Consider the following 16,454-nt stretch of genomic DNA (forward strand, 5'->3'; position numbering starts at 1 on the left):
GGAGAAGGCCGGTGGCCCTCGCGCCAGGCCGCGGCGCACCTTCCCGGGCTCCGCGGGGCCTGGGAGGAAGAGAAGACCGGCGGCCCTCGTGCCGGCAGCGGCCCTACTTCCAAGCCTCCCCGGGGGCCTGGGAGTTGGGCAAGGCTGGCGGCCCTCACGCCAGGCCGCGGCGCTCCTTCCCGGGCTCTGCCGGGCCTTGGAGGAAGGCAACGGTGGCCCTTGCGCCAGGCAGCGGCGCTCCTTCCCGGGCTCTGCAGGGCCCTGGAGGAAGGCAAGGCCGGCGGCCCTCACACCGGCAGCGGCCCTCCTTTCAAGCTTCCCCGGGGGGGCCTGGGAGGAGGAGAAAGTTGGCGGCCCTCGCGCCGGCTGCAGCCCTCTTTCCAAGCCTCCTCAGGGGCCTGGGAGGAGGGCAAGGCAGGCAGCCCTCACGCCAAGCCGCGGCGCTTCTTCCCGGGCTCCGCGGGGCCTGGGAGGAGGAGAAGGCTGGGAAGGAGACGGGGGACACCCGCGCGGGCGTCCTTGCCGGCTCCTTCCCGGCTCCTGAGGGGCCTCCAAGCCCCTCAGAGGCCGGGAAGGAGGCGGGGGACACCTGCGCGGGCGTCCTCACCGGCTCCTGCGGGGCCTATGAGGGGTCTGCACGAGAGCCCCAAGGCCCCGCGCGCCTGACCCGCAGGGTCTTTGGCTGCGGCAATCGGCGGCAGGACTGAGCAGGGGCCGGTCCCAACGGGGTTACCGACCCCTGCCCCATCCTCTGGAAGGGAAATACTTAACAGTTTTGGAAACTCCTAGGATAAGACTTTGGCAATCTGTTTCACTACCGTGAAGCTATCCAAAGGCTAGGCCAGATGAACTCTGCTCAAGTGATGAGCAAGACACAATTACAGAGTAAATCAGTGTGATTTAAAATGTAGAAATGCATAGCTATTGAGCATTTCCAGATTGTATGCCATGATGAGCAACTGTCAGTGCCTTGTGCATAGTGTTGAGGGTGAGGAATAGCAATGACATGTAGTCTGTCTGGAAGTAATTGTGTCTTTCTCCCAGGTAAAGCACAATAAAAGCAACAAGGTGAGAGGAAATATTGTATGGCCTGCTAAGTGGTTTCACTGAGACTGAGATTCTAATTAAGTGGAAAACAGTTGGAAAGGAGAGAATGTCTCTCATCTGTGCTGCATCTACCCTCTCTACTGCATGCTAGCAGATAGGGCAGGGGTGGGAATTATATGCTCTTCCAGATGTTGTTGCAGTCCAGCTTCTTCTTTGTAGTCTCTGTGCCTCACATATTAGGGTTTTGCACCCTAATGTGTGAGGGCACAGATGACCACTCAAAGAGCCACAGTCACAGGTAAGCAACCTATTCATTCTTCACCAATAGTTATTCTGTCTAGAACTGCTATGAGTTGCAGTTCAGGAACATCTGGAGGGCATGCAGTTCCCACCCTTGGCCCAGGGAGACCAGTGGAACTTCTCTGTTGATTTTGTCTATGGTCTGAATACTGCAGAGAGGTAAAAGAAAAGAACGACTCTCGTGTTCCAGTTCTTCTTCCAATGTTGCAGCTTTTTGCCTAATAATCCAGCCCATTAAAGTGAGGAACCTGGACTTCAGGAATCACATTATGTGCATCATGTTGTTGACAGCGCTACCGGTTGCTCCCTTCCTCAGGTCAAGAAGAACAGCAAGAGGCATCTTCCATCTCAGACAGCAGCCACTCCCTCCCCCAAGAAGCCTCCTGACTTGCAAGTGTTTGACAAACCTCCAGATCCTGAATGCCCAGATCAGAAACCTCTAAAATTGGAGGTGGATTTACCGAAAGAACCCCCTGCTGATATTCCAACTGAGAAACAAGACCTTCCAGCTTCTGAACATCAGCCAGAACCAGAGCCCCAGAATGAACAGCACCAGAATCATACCCCACCTGTCCCTGCTCCAGAGAAATTGGGAGATGGAACACCGCAAGAGACCAACCCGGAAGAAACTATAGCGTGAGCATCTCTCTAGCCCTTTTCCGGCAATAGATAGCCAACTTTTTTGGACAATCTTCTATGTCAAGGCTTTGTTGTTGTTAATTGTCGTCAAGTCGACTTCGACTTAAATGGCGACCCTATGAATGTGAGACCTCCAAGTCACCCTATCATCAGCAGCCCTGCTCAGGTCTTGCAGACTCAGGGCTGTGGCTTTCTTGATTGAGTCTATCCATTATAATGTGGTCTTCCTCTTTTTCAACTGAGTTCTACCTTGGCAAACATTATTGTCCTTTCTAGTGAGTCATGTCTTCCCATGATATATACAAAGTATGACAGTCTTAGTCATCTTAGGTTCTAGGGAGAGTTCAGGGTTGGTTTGCTCTTTATTGTTGATGTGTGCCTTTAAATTGTTTCTGACTTATGGTGACCCTAAAGTGAAATTCTCATGGTGTTCTCGGGGGTTGATTACCCCAAGGTCACCCCATGGGTTTCATTGGTACAATGTGGAATCTAACCTTGATCTCTAGAGTCATAGTCCAGTGCTCAAACCGCTACACCACTTATTTGTCTCATTAACAGTCCATGGTATCTGTAGAACTCTTCTCCAGCACCATATTTCAAATGCATTGATTTTCTTCCTATCAGCTTTCTTCACTGTCCAGCTTTCACAGCCCTACATAGAAATTGGGAATGCGATGGCATAGACAATCCTAACTTTAATATTCAAGGATCTATCTTTACAGTTCAGGATCTTGTCTAGTTCCTTCTTAACTTTCCTTCCATGTCCTAGCCTTCTGATTCCTTAGCCTCCATTCTGATGAATGACTGAGCCAAGGTATGGAAAATCTTGTACTGTTTCAATGTCTTGATCATGTACTTAAATTATGTAAATAATATGTAGTCAATATTTTTGTTTTCTTAATGTTCAATTGTAAACCTGACTTTGTACTTTCTTCCTTGATTTTCTTCTGTAATCATTCTAAGTCTTTGCTATTTCTTACAAATAGTATGGTGTATCTTACATGGTTGATGTTGCTTTCTCCAGTTTTCATGCCTCCTTCCTTTGAGTCTAATACTGCTTTGCGTCTGATATGTTCAGCGTACATGTTAACCGGATAGGGTGATAAAATGCAGCCTTGCCTAACCACCTTGCCAATTGAAAACCATGCCTTTTCTCCCTATTTTGTCCTGATACTAGCTAGCCTCTTGTCCTGAATACAGGTTATACATCAGGACAGTTATATGTTCTGGCATCCTATTTCATTAGTGATCCATAGTTTTAGATTATATACACAAATGTTTTGCTACAATTTTTAAAGCACTGGCTGATTTGCTCCTGAAATTCTTGGGTGCACACTCCATTATGTAACGTATGTTAACAATATGGCTCCTAGTATGCCTGTCTTTCCTGAATCCAGCTTAGATATCTGGCGTTTCATCTTGGACATCTGGCATTTTGAGCATCACTTGCTTGCATGGGAGATCAGTGCAATGATCCTGTGGTTACTGCAATCCCTGGTGTCCCTTTTCTTGCTGATGGGATGTATATTGCACATTTCCAATCTGGCCCATTCTTTTGTTTCCCATTTTTGTTGACAGATTTTAGTTAGAGCTTGAGTATATTCTGTCTGTGTAGATTGGATCAGCTCTGTCGCCATGCCATTGGTTCCTGATTATTTATTTCTCCTAGGTGGCTTGTATGCAGCATTCACTTCACTTTCTAAAATTAGAGGTTCATCTTTAAATGTTTCTTCTTTGAATGAATCTGTCATCCTTACATTTCTTTTGTATAGTTCTTCTGTGTACTGTTTTCATTGGCCTTTTGTTTGTACTTGGTCATGTAATGTGTTCTCCTGCTGGTTGTAGAGCATCCTCGCTATTAGTTTAAAATGTCCTTGGATCTTGGTTGTTATCTTCTATTTCTCTGCATTGATTATTAAAGTAGTTGTCCTTGTCCCTGTGCACATGTCATTGCACAATTGCATTTAATATCCTGACTTATTACTGTCACCTTTTACTTTTGCTTCTCATCTGTCCCTAGCTGCTTGAAGTGTTTCATCTGTCATCCATTGATTCTTCCCTTTCTTTTTGGCTGCAGTTAGTGTCTTTTTGCATTCTTCCCTGACAGTTTCCCTGGTTTTAGTCCAGAGCTTTTCTGACTCTTGGTCAATTAGGTTTAATAGTACAAATCTTTATTTTTTAGTGTCTTTAAATTCTACATGGATGTTCTTCAGGTTGTATTGTGTGGCACTATGGTTGGTTTAGTATCCTTCTTTAGCTTTACTCTCATTTTTTATAGTAGCAGTTCATGGTTTGTATCACAATCTGCTCCTGTTCTTGTTTTTCCAGAGAGAATGGAGCTTCTCTATCTTCTGCTTTTAATTATATAGTCTATTTAATTTCTGTATTTCTATATTGGCCATCAGGTGTACATAGTTGCCTCTTGGGTTGCTTGAGGAATGTGCAGCAGGACTTTGGCCAAGATGGCTGATCATTAGCAGCATGATCTGTGTGCTGTCTCAACTCTGCCGGATTTATTATCTATAACAACAACAATAATGTTTATTTATAATGTCCTTTTCCCCAACAGGCAGAACACCAGACATATATAATCAAAGACAAAGCAATAAAACAAACACTGTCATATACTAACTGTTTAAAGATATAAGTATCCCAAAAGGGCACAATCACAGCCTCCTAGATAAACCCCTGAGCTGTCAAGCCTGGGGGTGTTGGACATTTGCTAGGGAATTGACAACATCCCATGTGACAGAGCTGAAAAGGACTCACAAGGCCAGTGAGATAGAAGCTTCTCAAATCAAGATTTTAAATAACATGTTTAATGGGACACCTGATGCCCTATGTTGAACAGGAAATGAGAAACCCCTTGCCTGGTTGGAGATTTATCAAGTCTCAGTAAGTACAATAATTTGCATTGTAAATAAGTGAAGTCCAGCCACAATTATCAAAATATAAGGAAACCAAAAGTACCTTCTGAAGGGACAGACAAGCTAGCTAGCTAGCTAGCTAGCTCTCTCTATATATAAATATCAAATTGAAGGATACATTAAATGGCAATGTTGGACAGAAAAATAGAACTAAACCTAACATCTTTAAGGCTTAAGTAGCAGCTAAAAGATTGTCTGGAGGTCTTTTGAGAAAAGTGGAAAAAGGGAATTAAGGACTCTTGCTGGTATTGGAACACAGTTAGAAAGTATTTTGTAACATGCCATAATAGGTGTGGAAATAGCTACCAGAAAATCATATAGAGAGGAGTCTGAACTTGTGTTTGCAAGACTCCATTTGTCAATAAATGAAATCTCTAATCAGATTGTGGATTGGAATAAAAAATGATGGAAAACAATGTGAATTTAGAAAATACAGAATATAGTAAAGAAACTTGATGAATTAAAATCAGAGATCTCAACAGAAATACACCATTTAAAAAGAGACTGCTGAGAAGCAATTTAAGAAGTTTACTGCCCTTGTTAAAGACTTAACAGTTATGCTGGGAAACATGAGCAGGAGATCTCTGATAATGCAAAGGGAATCTGTTATGATTGGATTCAGAAAGATCCCAAGATAGGAGGAGGATGATGATTGATTTAAAGCTAAATCAAACACAAATCAGATTAAAAGGAGTTCCAGAGCAGCTGATGCGTTTGAGACAGGAAGTTTTAAATTATTTGGCAGATCCTACAAATATTCCTTTTGAAAAAATGGATGAAATTACTGACGCATTATATAGGCATAATTTTGCCAATGCACAGAGGAAAAAATTGCTTAGAGGTGTGATCATCTAATTTTACACAGAAAAGCATCAGCCATGATGTACTGAGAGTACATTTTAAGAAAAAGTTTAAAATAAATGAGAAATAAATAATTACTTTTAAATAAATGCTGGAAAGAATATTAAGAAAATGTAAAGAATACATGTTTTTGGTAGAGTTCCTTAGGAAAAAAAATACATACTTTTCAGTGGATAGTCCCAGGAGGTTGATAACTACCTACACAGACAATTATCTGGAGAGATTTTGTGATATGGCCAAGAAATAGAAGGTGGAGACCCCAGAAGAAGACATTTAAAAGTTAACAGATTTTAAGAAGAAATAAGAATTAAAAAATAAATAAATAAAGCAAGTTAATTTAGGGGCTGAACAGACAGCCTGGGAAAAGCTGGCTTTCAGGTGGCTTGGGGTGTGATGTTTTGATGGCGCACGCCCCCCCCCCAAGATGCCTAGAAGTTGCGCTGGGCGGTTTTATGGGGGGGGGGGCGTTCCAGCTGCTCCCAGGGCATTGCATTTTAATGATGCATGCCCCCGGAGTGCCCAGAAGCTGCCCTGGGGTTGTACCTGGGGTTTCATTTCAAAACCACTCCAAAAAAGAAGCAGATCTTTTCCTCTCCTTATTTGGGCTGGCAATGGGGCAGATTGGGGTCGTGGTGTGTGCTTACTATGGCTCAGGAGTGAGCAGCTCTGGGGCGGCTCCAATCTGCCATTTTGCCCCTTAATAAAATAATCAAAATGAATCTGAAAATAGTTACATGAAATGTGAATGGACTGAATTCCTCCAGAAGAGGAATTTTTTTTATTTTAAAAGTAAAACCCTAAACCTATTGTTTGTTTTCAAATGTTGTAGTGGTTTGAATGTTGGGATACTACTCTGGAGATCAGGGTTCGATTCTCTGCTTGGCCTTGGAAACCCACTGGGTGATCTTGGGCAGGTCATACACTTTCAGCCCCAGAAAACCCTGTGATAGCGTCGCCATAAGATGGAAATGACTTGAAGGCACACAACAACAACAGCAGCAGCAGCAACAACAAGAACAGACTCCCATAAGAAAGAGTGGTTGCATGCCTTTTCAGAATAAGAGTATTGGCTTGGAATTTGTCTTTGCAAACAAGAATAAAAGACTGCGAATAGTCTTTTTTTAAAAATAAATAAATGCCACTGTCCAAGTTGATATTTCAAAATGAACAAGGCAGATTTGCAATTTCAGGAACAAATTGTAATGGCAAGATAATGCATTTGGTGGGAATTTGTGCCCTATATAATGAAAAAAATCAACATTTTATGAAAAGTAAGAAAAACAGTAGAATTGGACTTGCAAAATCAGATCTGCATGGGGGATTGAAACTGAGTTATTCATAATTCTTTCAGTAAAGGAATTAAGAAGGATCAGGGAAGGCTACTTTTTTCAAATATACAGAGCACTTTGAACTAATAGATGGTTGGAAATATTTGCAGCCAGGCATCAGAGACTATACTTTTTTCTCAAGTCACTATGAATCCTTCTCAAGAATAGATACATTTTGGATTTTTAAGAATATGGCCAAATTTTTTTTGGGGGGGGCATTTAGCCAAAACCTTTTACATACTATAATCCCATAACAATGATTTTGAAAGTGGAGCAAATCCAGTTCAAATGGAGACTTTACAGCAATGTTAAAAAAGAAGAAAAGAACTGAAGACTTTTTGAGCTCATTGTAAAAAGACACAGACATTTCTATAGTATGGGTTGCATGTAAAGCTCATATGACAGGTTATTTTATGAAACATAGAATCATAGAATGCTTCCAGATTGAAAAAAGAAAGATTAAAAAAGACCAAACCTTCTGCAAGAGATTCAAAATTTAAAGCAGAAGATCAAGGTGTAGTTTGATAAAGAGACTCAACAAAAGATTAGGTTATTTCAATAACGGTTTTCATTGTTCACAGTCCAAAAGATGAATGCCAAGTTATTATACAGTGGGTCCTTGGTATATGCTGGGGTTTGGTTCCAGGACCCCCGGTGGATAGTAAAATCTGTGAATGCTCAAGTTGCATTAAATACAGTGCCATAGTAAAACGATGTCTTTTATATAAAATAGCAAAACCAAGGCTTGCTTTTGGGAATGTATATATTTTTTGAATATTTTCAAGCCTTGGCTCCTCGAATCCTTGGGTGAAAAATGGCTAGATACAGATGGCTACTGTATGTAAAATAATGTTGTATTTGCAAATAAATCCAGGAAGTGGCTCTCGTATACATTGAGACAGGAAAACATGAAGAAATCTGTCACAAAGATCAAGAAGGGAAATCACTATGTAACAGATAATTTGAGAGATACTATAGAGGCTTATATGTGAAGAGCAATTAAAAAGGCTCAGGTATGAAAGACTAGATGGACAGACTCCAATTGTACAAATTATGTATCGAACAAAAGCGTAGTTTGAATGGACCTGTAACAATGATGGAGCTTGCAGAGGCAATAAAAAAGTCTAAGGTTGGAAAGCTCCAGATCTACTATCTGCAGTTTATGAAATACAAGAATTGCTTCAACCACTGAAAATGGAAAATTAGGAAAAGAACAGGTGCCATATTCTTGTAGAAATGTCTACGTTACAGTGGTTCACAAACAAGACACAGATGAGTCATTAATGAATTATAGACAAACAGGCCTATAATTCTTTGTTAATGACTCATCTGTTTCTAAATTACTAAAGAATAATGATATGATATATGCTACCATTTTGGCAAACTGATTGAGGAATCATTTCTCAGAACATTCACGAGGACCAAAAAAACAATCAAGGAGTAATGTAGGAACTATTCTGAATATTATTGAACATTTGGAACATCATAATGAGAAAAAAAAGCTGTTTTTAGTTTTTTGGAGGGGCGTCAGGAAAAAAAAATTGATAATGTTTTTTGGAATTATCTATTTCAAGCATTGGAAAGAATGGATTTTAGGAGAAATATTATCCAGGCTATAAAAACAGTATATTCAGATCAGAAAGCCCAGATATTGATCAATGGAAATGCAACATCAATTGATATACTGAAGAGAACTCGACAGGATGTCCTCTCTCGCCTTTGCTTTTTATCTTGGCATTGGATATTTTCCTAAAAGACATCAGATAAAATGACAGAATACATGGAGTGAAGATAAAAAAAGTAACAGTATAAATTGAGGACTTATGCAGATGATCTTGTAATAATTACAGAAAATCCATTGGATTCAGTGAAGACTTCTAGGGGAAAAAGGCTGCCTGTGACATGTTCTAGGCTTAAAGGGAACTGTAATAAAACAAATTTATTGACTAAAAATTTGATCTCAGAAAAGGACAATGAGTTGATTGCTCCTTCTAATTTTAAAGTGGGAAAAATGGGATTAAATACTTGCGAATTAAAATCATAATGAACAGTTAATTTTTTTTCAGAGTAATTATGATAAAAGCTGGAAATAAATTTAAAAAGATCTGGAAAAGAGAGGAAAGTTAAATTGATAGCTTTTGGGGAGATTTGCAGTAATAGAAGGAAAGGTCTTGCCAAGACATTTATTTTATCTCCAATCAAGGAATGAAATACCCTTTATGCAGTTTCACAAAGACATTTCCAGATTCGTAATACAGTGGTCCCTTCTTTTGCGTGGGGGATCCAACCCCCCCTCCACATAAAAGAAATTCCGTGTATGCTTGAGCCCAGTTAGAAGTAATGGGGCTCATGCTCGTGGTGTGCACAAGCCACAGGCATGTGTGCCATTACTCCTGGCATTTGGTGACGCTTCTTCCGGCGCTGCTTTCAGCATATGCCATACAAAACATTTGTCATATGCGGGCACATTATGCTGAAAGCAGCATATAATGTGCCCGCATATGACACAGATGCACTGTATTAGATTGTACTTTGAGGTCTACTGTTTTGTTTGGTTTAAGGACTGGATTGTGCTCAGAGATGAGAGATTTCTGGAACTTGGAAGACCATGATTTAAAACTTGAGGCATGGTTTTCTTTTCATATAATAAGATTAAGGCACATCCTGAATTTCAAAACTGTTGTATTAGAAATGCTCTTATACAAGTCATAAGCAGAAATGTTCTCCCAGTATAATGTTAGCTACCTCACTGCAGGAAGCCTTCTTTATGAAATAATGGGTTACAAATTGGAAATGGTTGTTTTATGATGATCATTTGTATATTGACCATGACAGCTGGGTACTTAAATCAAGAGAGACATTACTTGAACAAGGCAAATATATTAATTGATTTACTTTTTTTGCAACTTAGGGAAAGATTTAAACAAGATAAGAGAGATTTAGCTATAGAGACTGTAAAAATGATTTTTTATTTAGAATTGTGTAAGGATGATGACCATTTAATTAAAAAAGTATATAGATGCCTTTTGAAACTAGAGACAGAAGATGAATCTGTAAAAGAGTTTATGATAAGGTTGGTAGAATTTTTTGGATATAATGTTCAAATGGATGGATGGAGAAAAATGTGGTCCAAATACATAAACTTTATGAGCCGCAGCTTAAAAGAAAATATGTATTAGAGGATGTATAGATGGTATTTAACCCCAGTTAAGTTGTTGAAAATGTCTAAGAACATCTCAAACCATTGCTGGGGTTGTCATGATAAGGAAGGCTCTATTTGCATATGTGGTGTACTTGTAAGAAAGTGAAACGTTATTGATCTAAGATTTACATGCTAATTCAAAATAATTGAAAGGTAAATTTTGTGATCTTTCCAGAAATGTTTTACTTGTATTATGGATAGAAAATTGGTCAGTAAATATGGACGACTTCTCCGATATATGATAACATCAGCAAGAACATTATTTGCTCAAACTTGGAACGAACTTAAGCACCGATGATGGATTGTTAAGGTTGCAGACGGTGCAACTCCACGGTAGAAATAATGCAGTTTGGCACCACTTTAAATGCTGTATCTCCATCCTGTGGAACCTTGGGATTTATAGTTTTACAAGAACTTTAGCCTTCTCTATAAGAGTGCTGGTGCCTCACAAAGCTACAAATCTACCAGGATTCTGGTGTCAAACTGCATTATTTCTACAGTGTACATGCACTCTGCATTAGTCCAAGTTACCAAATTAACATGGATTTTAGTGGACGAGCCAATTGAAGATTATTTTTTTTTGAAAGACTGGAAACCATTTATGGACTTTTTGAGCAATAAGAAATCTAATGATGTAATAATTTGTGGTCATGGTTACTAGAAATTTTAATAGGATTGTACAGTTGGAACTGTAATAGTAGAATAAGGTATTTTTTCTTTCTTTTTGCTTTTTTTCTCATTAAAGTCTGGCTGGGGGTGGGTCACATCCCTTTTGCGTTTTAGCATTTAGTGTTTTAGTATTATGTATTAGGATTATGTATTATGTATTAGTTTAGTTTAGTTTTAGTTATATATGTACATGTATTTTTCTTTTTTCATTTTTGGTTTGGTTGTGAATTAGATTGTTTATCTTAAAATGAATAAATAATTAATTAAAAAAAGAATGTGTTTGCAATGAACGAACTGTTGGTCTTACGAAATCCAATCAGTCACTGCCCTGCTTCATTTCTTGATCCTTGGCCAAATTTTCCTGCAATCTGTGGTTCTACTCTGTTTCCTTTTTTACATTCCAATCAGCTGTGATTAAAATCAAGTCCTGTTTTCATGTGTGATCAATTTCCTCCTGGACTCCAGCATCTAATCTTTCAATTTCTTATTCTTCTGCCTCTGTAATGGAGTATAGGCATGATTCAGTCAGACTTTTGCATTATACCCTTTGACTGCTTTTGCTACAGCTGTCCTCACTGTCAATGCCACCCCATTTCTTCTTAGAATTTCATTTCCTGAGCAAAACACTGTGCAGTTTAACTGATTCAAAATGTCCCATTCCTGTTCACTTTAGCTTGCTTACTCCCAAGTATTGCAATCCTTGTACATTGATTTCTTGTTTTACTATCTACCTTCCCCTGATTCATGCTTCTCACATTCTGTGTTCCTATAATATGTGTTGTGCAGCTTTGAACTTTCCTTTCACCTCTGAGCAGCTGAACATCCTTTCTGCTTGAATCTATTTGTGTCATTAATCACAGTGCTACTTGTAGTTGTCCTCTGCTGTACCCCAGTAGCTTGTTGAGTGCTCTCCGACCTGTAGGTTTCATCTTCTGGCACTATCTCTTGTTTCTTTTTGGATTGTCTCATCATAGGTAAAATACATTTTGCATAATAAAAGACATTCAAAAGGGTTTACCGTGCCTCCTTCTGCACAATACTAACAAGTCTTACCTATCGTGCCACTGCTGTTGTCTCTGAGAGATCCTCCACCAGTGTCACACCCCACTCCACTGCTGCTGCCCAGCAGCTGTTTTGCACATTTAGTCTCACTTTTCAGCAAATACCTCTCTGACATGGTAGACCATACCAGCAGCACTGCTGCCGCAAGCATAGCCTCTTGCCTTGCAGAAACATGCAATCCGAAGGCTGGAAGACCTCAAATCAATGACTCTTAAGAAAAATAATCAGCCTGATGGAACTGGAATGGGTGGGCAACTGCAGAGGGGAAACAAGGCAATTCTCTCTCCCCCCCCACCACATGTTTCTCTCAGCATGTCTGGAATGTTGCAGCACTTCTGTTTCTAGAAATCAGCTGAAATACAGCTGATTTTGAGGATTTGTTTTGATGGCGGGTGTTTGTGGGTTGTGGGGAGCAGGGGGAGGGCAAAGGGACCCAAGTGCTGTATTTTGTGGCAGTTTGGATTTTTTAAAAGTCATTTTTGGTGAACATTTTGGCCAAAAAAGTTAATCTGGGGTCCCTGGGGGGTTTGCAGATCTCTTGGCAGGAGGGACTTTATTCACTACAAAATGACGTCCTGGAGGCCACATACAGATAAAACTTCCCTCACCATTGGAGTAGAAGATTGCCGGACATCTAATTGGTGGATTTGGATGTCTTCTTTAAAATACATGAATGTTCTTCTTCCCTGTTTGGAGGTGTGCCAGGATACCTCTTCTGTTCTTTTTTTCTCCTCCAGGTTTCATCGTCCTGTTTAGTGCACGCAGGGCCAAGCATCCTTTTAAGGGGTCCAGTAGCAACTTACAACATGGGCCCCTTCCTGCACACATACCATCATCTCATCCCATACATGCAGTTTCATGGAAAAATATCTCCTGGCATTTCTGAAATTATGCAGTGCTTCACGTTTGGTATTTTCTACCATGCCCTAACCCCCACCTGCCTTTGACTATTAACATCAGCTTGAAGAAGAGGCCCACAGTGTCTTGGGACCATTATCTAACTTCTTGGTTATCAGTAATAAAGGAATCTTGATGATTTCATTTTTTAAAAAGTCTAATGGGTCTCTTTTTACCATGCAACCAATTTACTTTATTTCTGCCCATGATTATTACGGTGTTTTGACCAGCCTAGAAGGTACGCTGAGGTTGACTTGCTCAGGCTACAAGTCTTAGGTTACTAACAAACTCTTGTTCTAGAGAAGAACCTAAGCCAGCTCCTCATTTTATAGCATGTTGACTTGGTTTGTTTCTAGTATTGCTTCTGATGGGCTCCAGCCCATTGGATCTTTAGAACGTCTATCAGTTCCCAGGGGCCATGCCTGCATTGAATGCTGGGTGATAACAGTCCAGCACATCTGGAGTGTACTAGGTTGAGGAAGTAGATGAATTGTCCCAGTAACAGGGAATAACAAATGCAAAGCATCATTGTTTTTGCACTTTTCCATCACACAGATTTTGTCTTTTCCAACTGAGTCTGCTACAGCGTAATATGAAATAGTGTATAATTTAACTTTCAGCATTAGACTTAAAAAAACTTTCCCCAACTGTCAAGATTTGAAATGTGTCAGGAATTTTGCTTGACAGTAATCATGTTTACCCCCCCCCAAAACAAACAAACAAACAAACAAAAAAACCAAACCCTGGCATTTTCTTTGTACACTGGTGTGATGTGCAGCCTTCCCTCCATTTGGACTTGTTAGGTTTAGGCTAGGTTTGCGAAAAGGAAGGCTCAGATTAGAACCTGAGTAGCCACTTGTGTCTTTCACTGCTTGCCCAACCTATCAACTGATTGCTAGTGAGAGACTATGCCCATATATATTTGATCCTTTAACCTGTCCGTATAATTATTTAGCTGGCAATCAGAGTAAAAAACACCCAGTTTTTAAATATAGTAGGCACTTGGTATCCACTGGGGTTTGGTTCCAGCCCCCCCCCCCCCCCCCCCCCCCGGATGCCAAAATGCATAGATGCTCAAGTTCCATTAAATGCAATGGCAAAATAAATGGTGTTTAAAATAGCAAAATCAAAGTTTGCTTTTTGGAATTTACATACTTTAAAAATATTTCCAAGCTGTGGATGGTTGAATCTGTAGATAAGGAAGCCATGAATGCAGAGGGCTGCCTGTAATAAGGTTTGACATACTTCTTTCTAGTAAAACAGATTTGTGGAATTTGAGTGAATTCAGAGCCTTAAATGTTGTTCTCAAGCCAATGTTGGGAATCCTAGTGAAGATGTTCAAGTTTTAGCATGGGGTATGGTCTGACAAATGGGGCACTCGTAGTATGGTTATCTCAGAAACGAGGAAAAACTAAGCTGATTTGATCCTAGTTATTTGGTCTCACTTCCTTCATATTTAATCTTTTCAATTCATTTCTTTATTTAATAAACATTGTTGCTTAATAAAGACTTTAGCGAATGGTGGTGACAAGGAAGACTAAGGATTGTGGCAGAAACTGCTGCATGAAGCATTACACTATGTTATTACTGTTCCTGACTTCCTTGGGCAAGATACACAGATTTTGTTTGCTTATATTTTTCCTTTCCTCACAAAAGCTGCTAACAGTTTGCATAAAAGCACATACAAATTCACTGTTCCAGAATCTCAAATCACAATGAAATCCAAAAAACTGAACACTGAAAGCAAGCAATGAAACAGTAAAGTGTAAATCTACAGCACTATATAAATAATAATAATAATAATAATGATGATGATGATGATGATGATGATGATGCAATAAAAATAAGCAGTAAAGCAGTGGAAACACTTGGCCTTGCCTGAAAAATACATGTCTAGTGCATGCCTGAATGTCACCAGTGTGAGGTCTGATCAAAATCTCAAAGGGGTTCCAGAACTGGAGGACCATCAGCAGGAAGTCCCTGCCTTATGTGATACCTCAACAGGCTGCTCTAGGGAACCATAAGCAAAGCTTTCCATGATCTTAAATCCTGAGTAATTCAGTCCAGAGATGATCTGTTCTTCAAAGGAATAGAGCCATATAAGAGTACTAGTAATTATCACATAGAATTAAGTCTACTGGCTCAGTCACAGCAACTAAATGGCAAACTTCTATGGCCGAAGATGCTTTTGCTGAATTATGGGCCTGTAATTCTTAACTCTCTTGCTCTCTTCCAGTTGCTGTGCCAGCTGTCAGGGTCAATTCCCAGGAGTGATGCTTCCATCTCAAAGACGCTGCCGGTGGCTCTGCCCAGACTGCAGAGGTTGGTATGGGAGTGGCAAGACTAGAGTTTGTTGTATTCATTTCCTGTATTCCAGGTGTTTGTTTCTGCCACTGTCTACATTGGGATGAATGAAGTGTGCTACCCTTAGAACCCATTGAATTTGTGATCTTGGAAGAAATTAGTCCCTCATGTTATAAATTGTGAGAGGACACCATTTGCTTTACAAATTTCTTTTTGCTACCCCAGGCTAGGGCCAAGAATACATTTAGAAGGCAAATTATGCCCTCCTGTTTCTAGGGGATACTTCTGGATTTTTTTCCTCCCAGAGGTTGAGAATGAAAGGTTCACCTACAGAGGGCCAGTAGGATGGCAGAAATGGTTCCTGAGCCTGTAGAAGTTGCACATTTCTGACTTACATCCTGACTCTTTTTCTTGTCACCCTCCCCACAGCTCTCCTTGAACACTTAATGTTGGACAGTTCTCTTTAAGGAGCTTCTTCTTTACCTCATAAGAGAAAAATTGGGGGATTCTGAGAGCTGTGGTGCAAAAATATAGTTTCTGAGCTCATGGTAAAACATATAATGTCTAAGGAGATCTGTGTTCTGCCTTACCTACTAGGAACAGGAGTCTGCTAGTTAAAAATACAGCTGAGCTGAACCATACTTGAAACATTTACATGCTCTCGTTTTCACTCCTGTCACTTTTGAGCAGCATGTTATAGCTCCTCTTGGGCTCTGCTCCGCTCTTTTAGATCAAACAAGAACTTAGCCACTGGAAGCTTTGCCTAATCACTCCTTTCACTACAAAGACTTCATTCAGCCACTGCCCCAAATACTGGTGGTATCCTTGCTGCCATGAGCATTTAAAATAAATCAGATTCTCAGGAAGTTGAATTCCCTGCCAAAAATGGTTTTTATACTTTAATGTAATATTGGTGATGTTGACTATGTTCAGCCCCGTCTGAATCAAAGCAACAATAGCCTTTGCTTCATTCCAAAAGCATGGTTAGCAGGCTTGTTTTTAAACACAAAAAATAATGTGCTAGAAACCTGTTTGATAAATGCCTTTGAATGGGATTTAACAAAGCTATGTATGGGATTTCTCTTTTGTTCTTCTTTTACATCCTGGTTGCAGGTTGTGACAAATGTTAATTAGCAACTTACAAATAAGTTCCATAAAATGCACAGTGTATTAGAGAAATATTATCAAATGAAATATTATCAAATGTATGTTTGAGAA

The 16,454-nt window shown here is 40.0% G+C and overlaps 1 protein-coding gene across 1 annotated transcript in view; it reads left to right on the forward strand.

Annotated features, from left to right (window-relative positions):
• Window positions 1-1,301: 1,301 nt before the first annotated feature.
• MBD1 (methyl-CpG binding domain protein 1) overlaps window positions 1,302-16,454 on the forward strand; it is an 82,939-nt gene continuing 67,786 nt past the window's right edge. Inside the window, exons 1-3 of the mRNA XM_042447625.1 lie at window positions 1,302-1,345; window positions 1,588-1,983; window positions 15,169-15,254. Of these exons, the coding sequence (XP_042303559.1) occupies window positions 1,302-1,345; window positions 1,588-1,983; window positions 15,169-15,254 (526 nt within the window). The remainder of the gene's footprint in view (window positions 1,346-1,587; window positions 1,984-15,168; window positions 15,255-16,454) is intronic.

Source organism: Sceloporus undulatus, chromosome 2, assembly GCF_019175285.1.
Source record: "Sceloporus undulatus isolate JIND9_A2432 ecotype Alabama chromosome 2, SceUnd_v1.1, whole genome shotgun sequence".
Taxonomy (NCBI): domain Eukaryota; kingdom Metazoa; phylum Chordata; class Lepidosauria; order Squamata; family Phrynosomatidae; genus Sceloporus; species Sceloporus undulatus.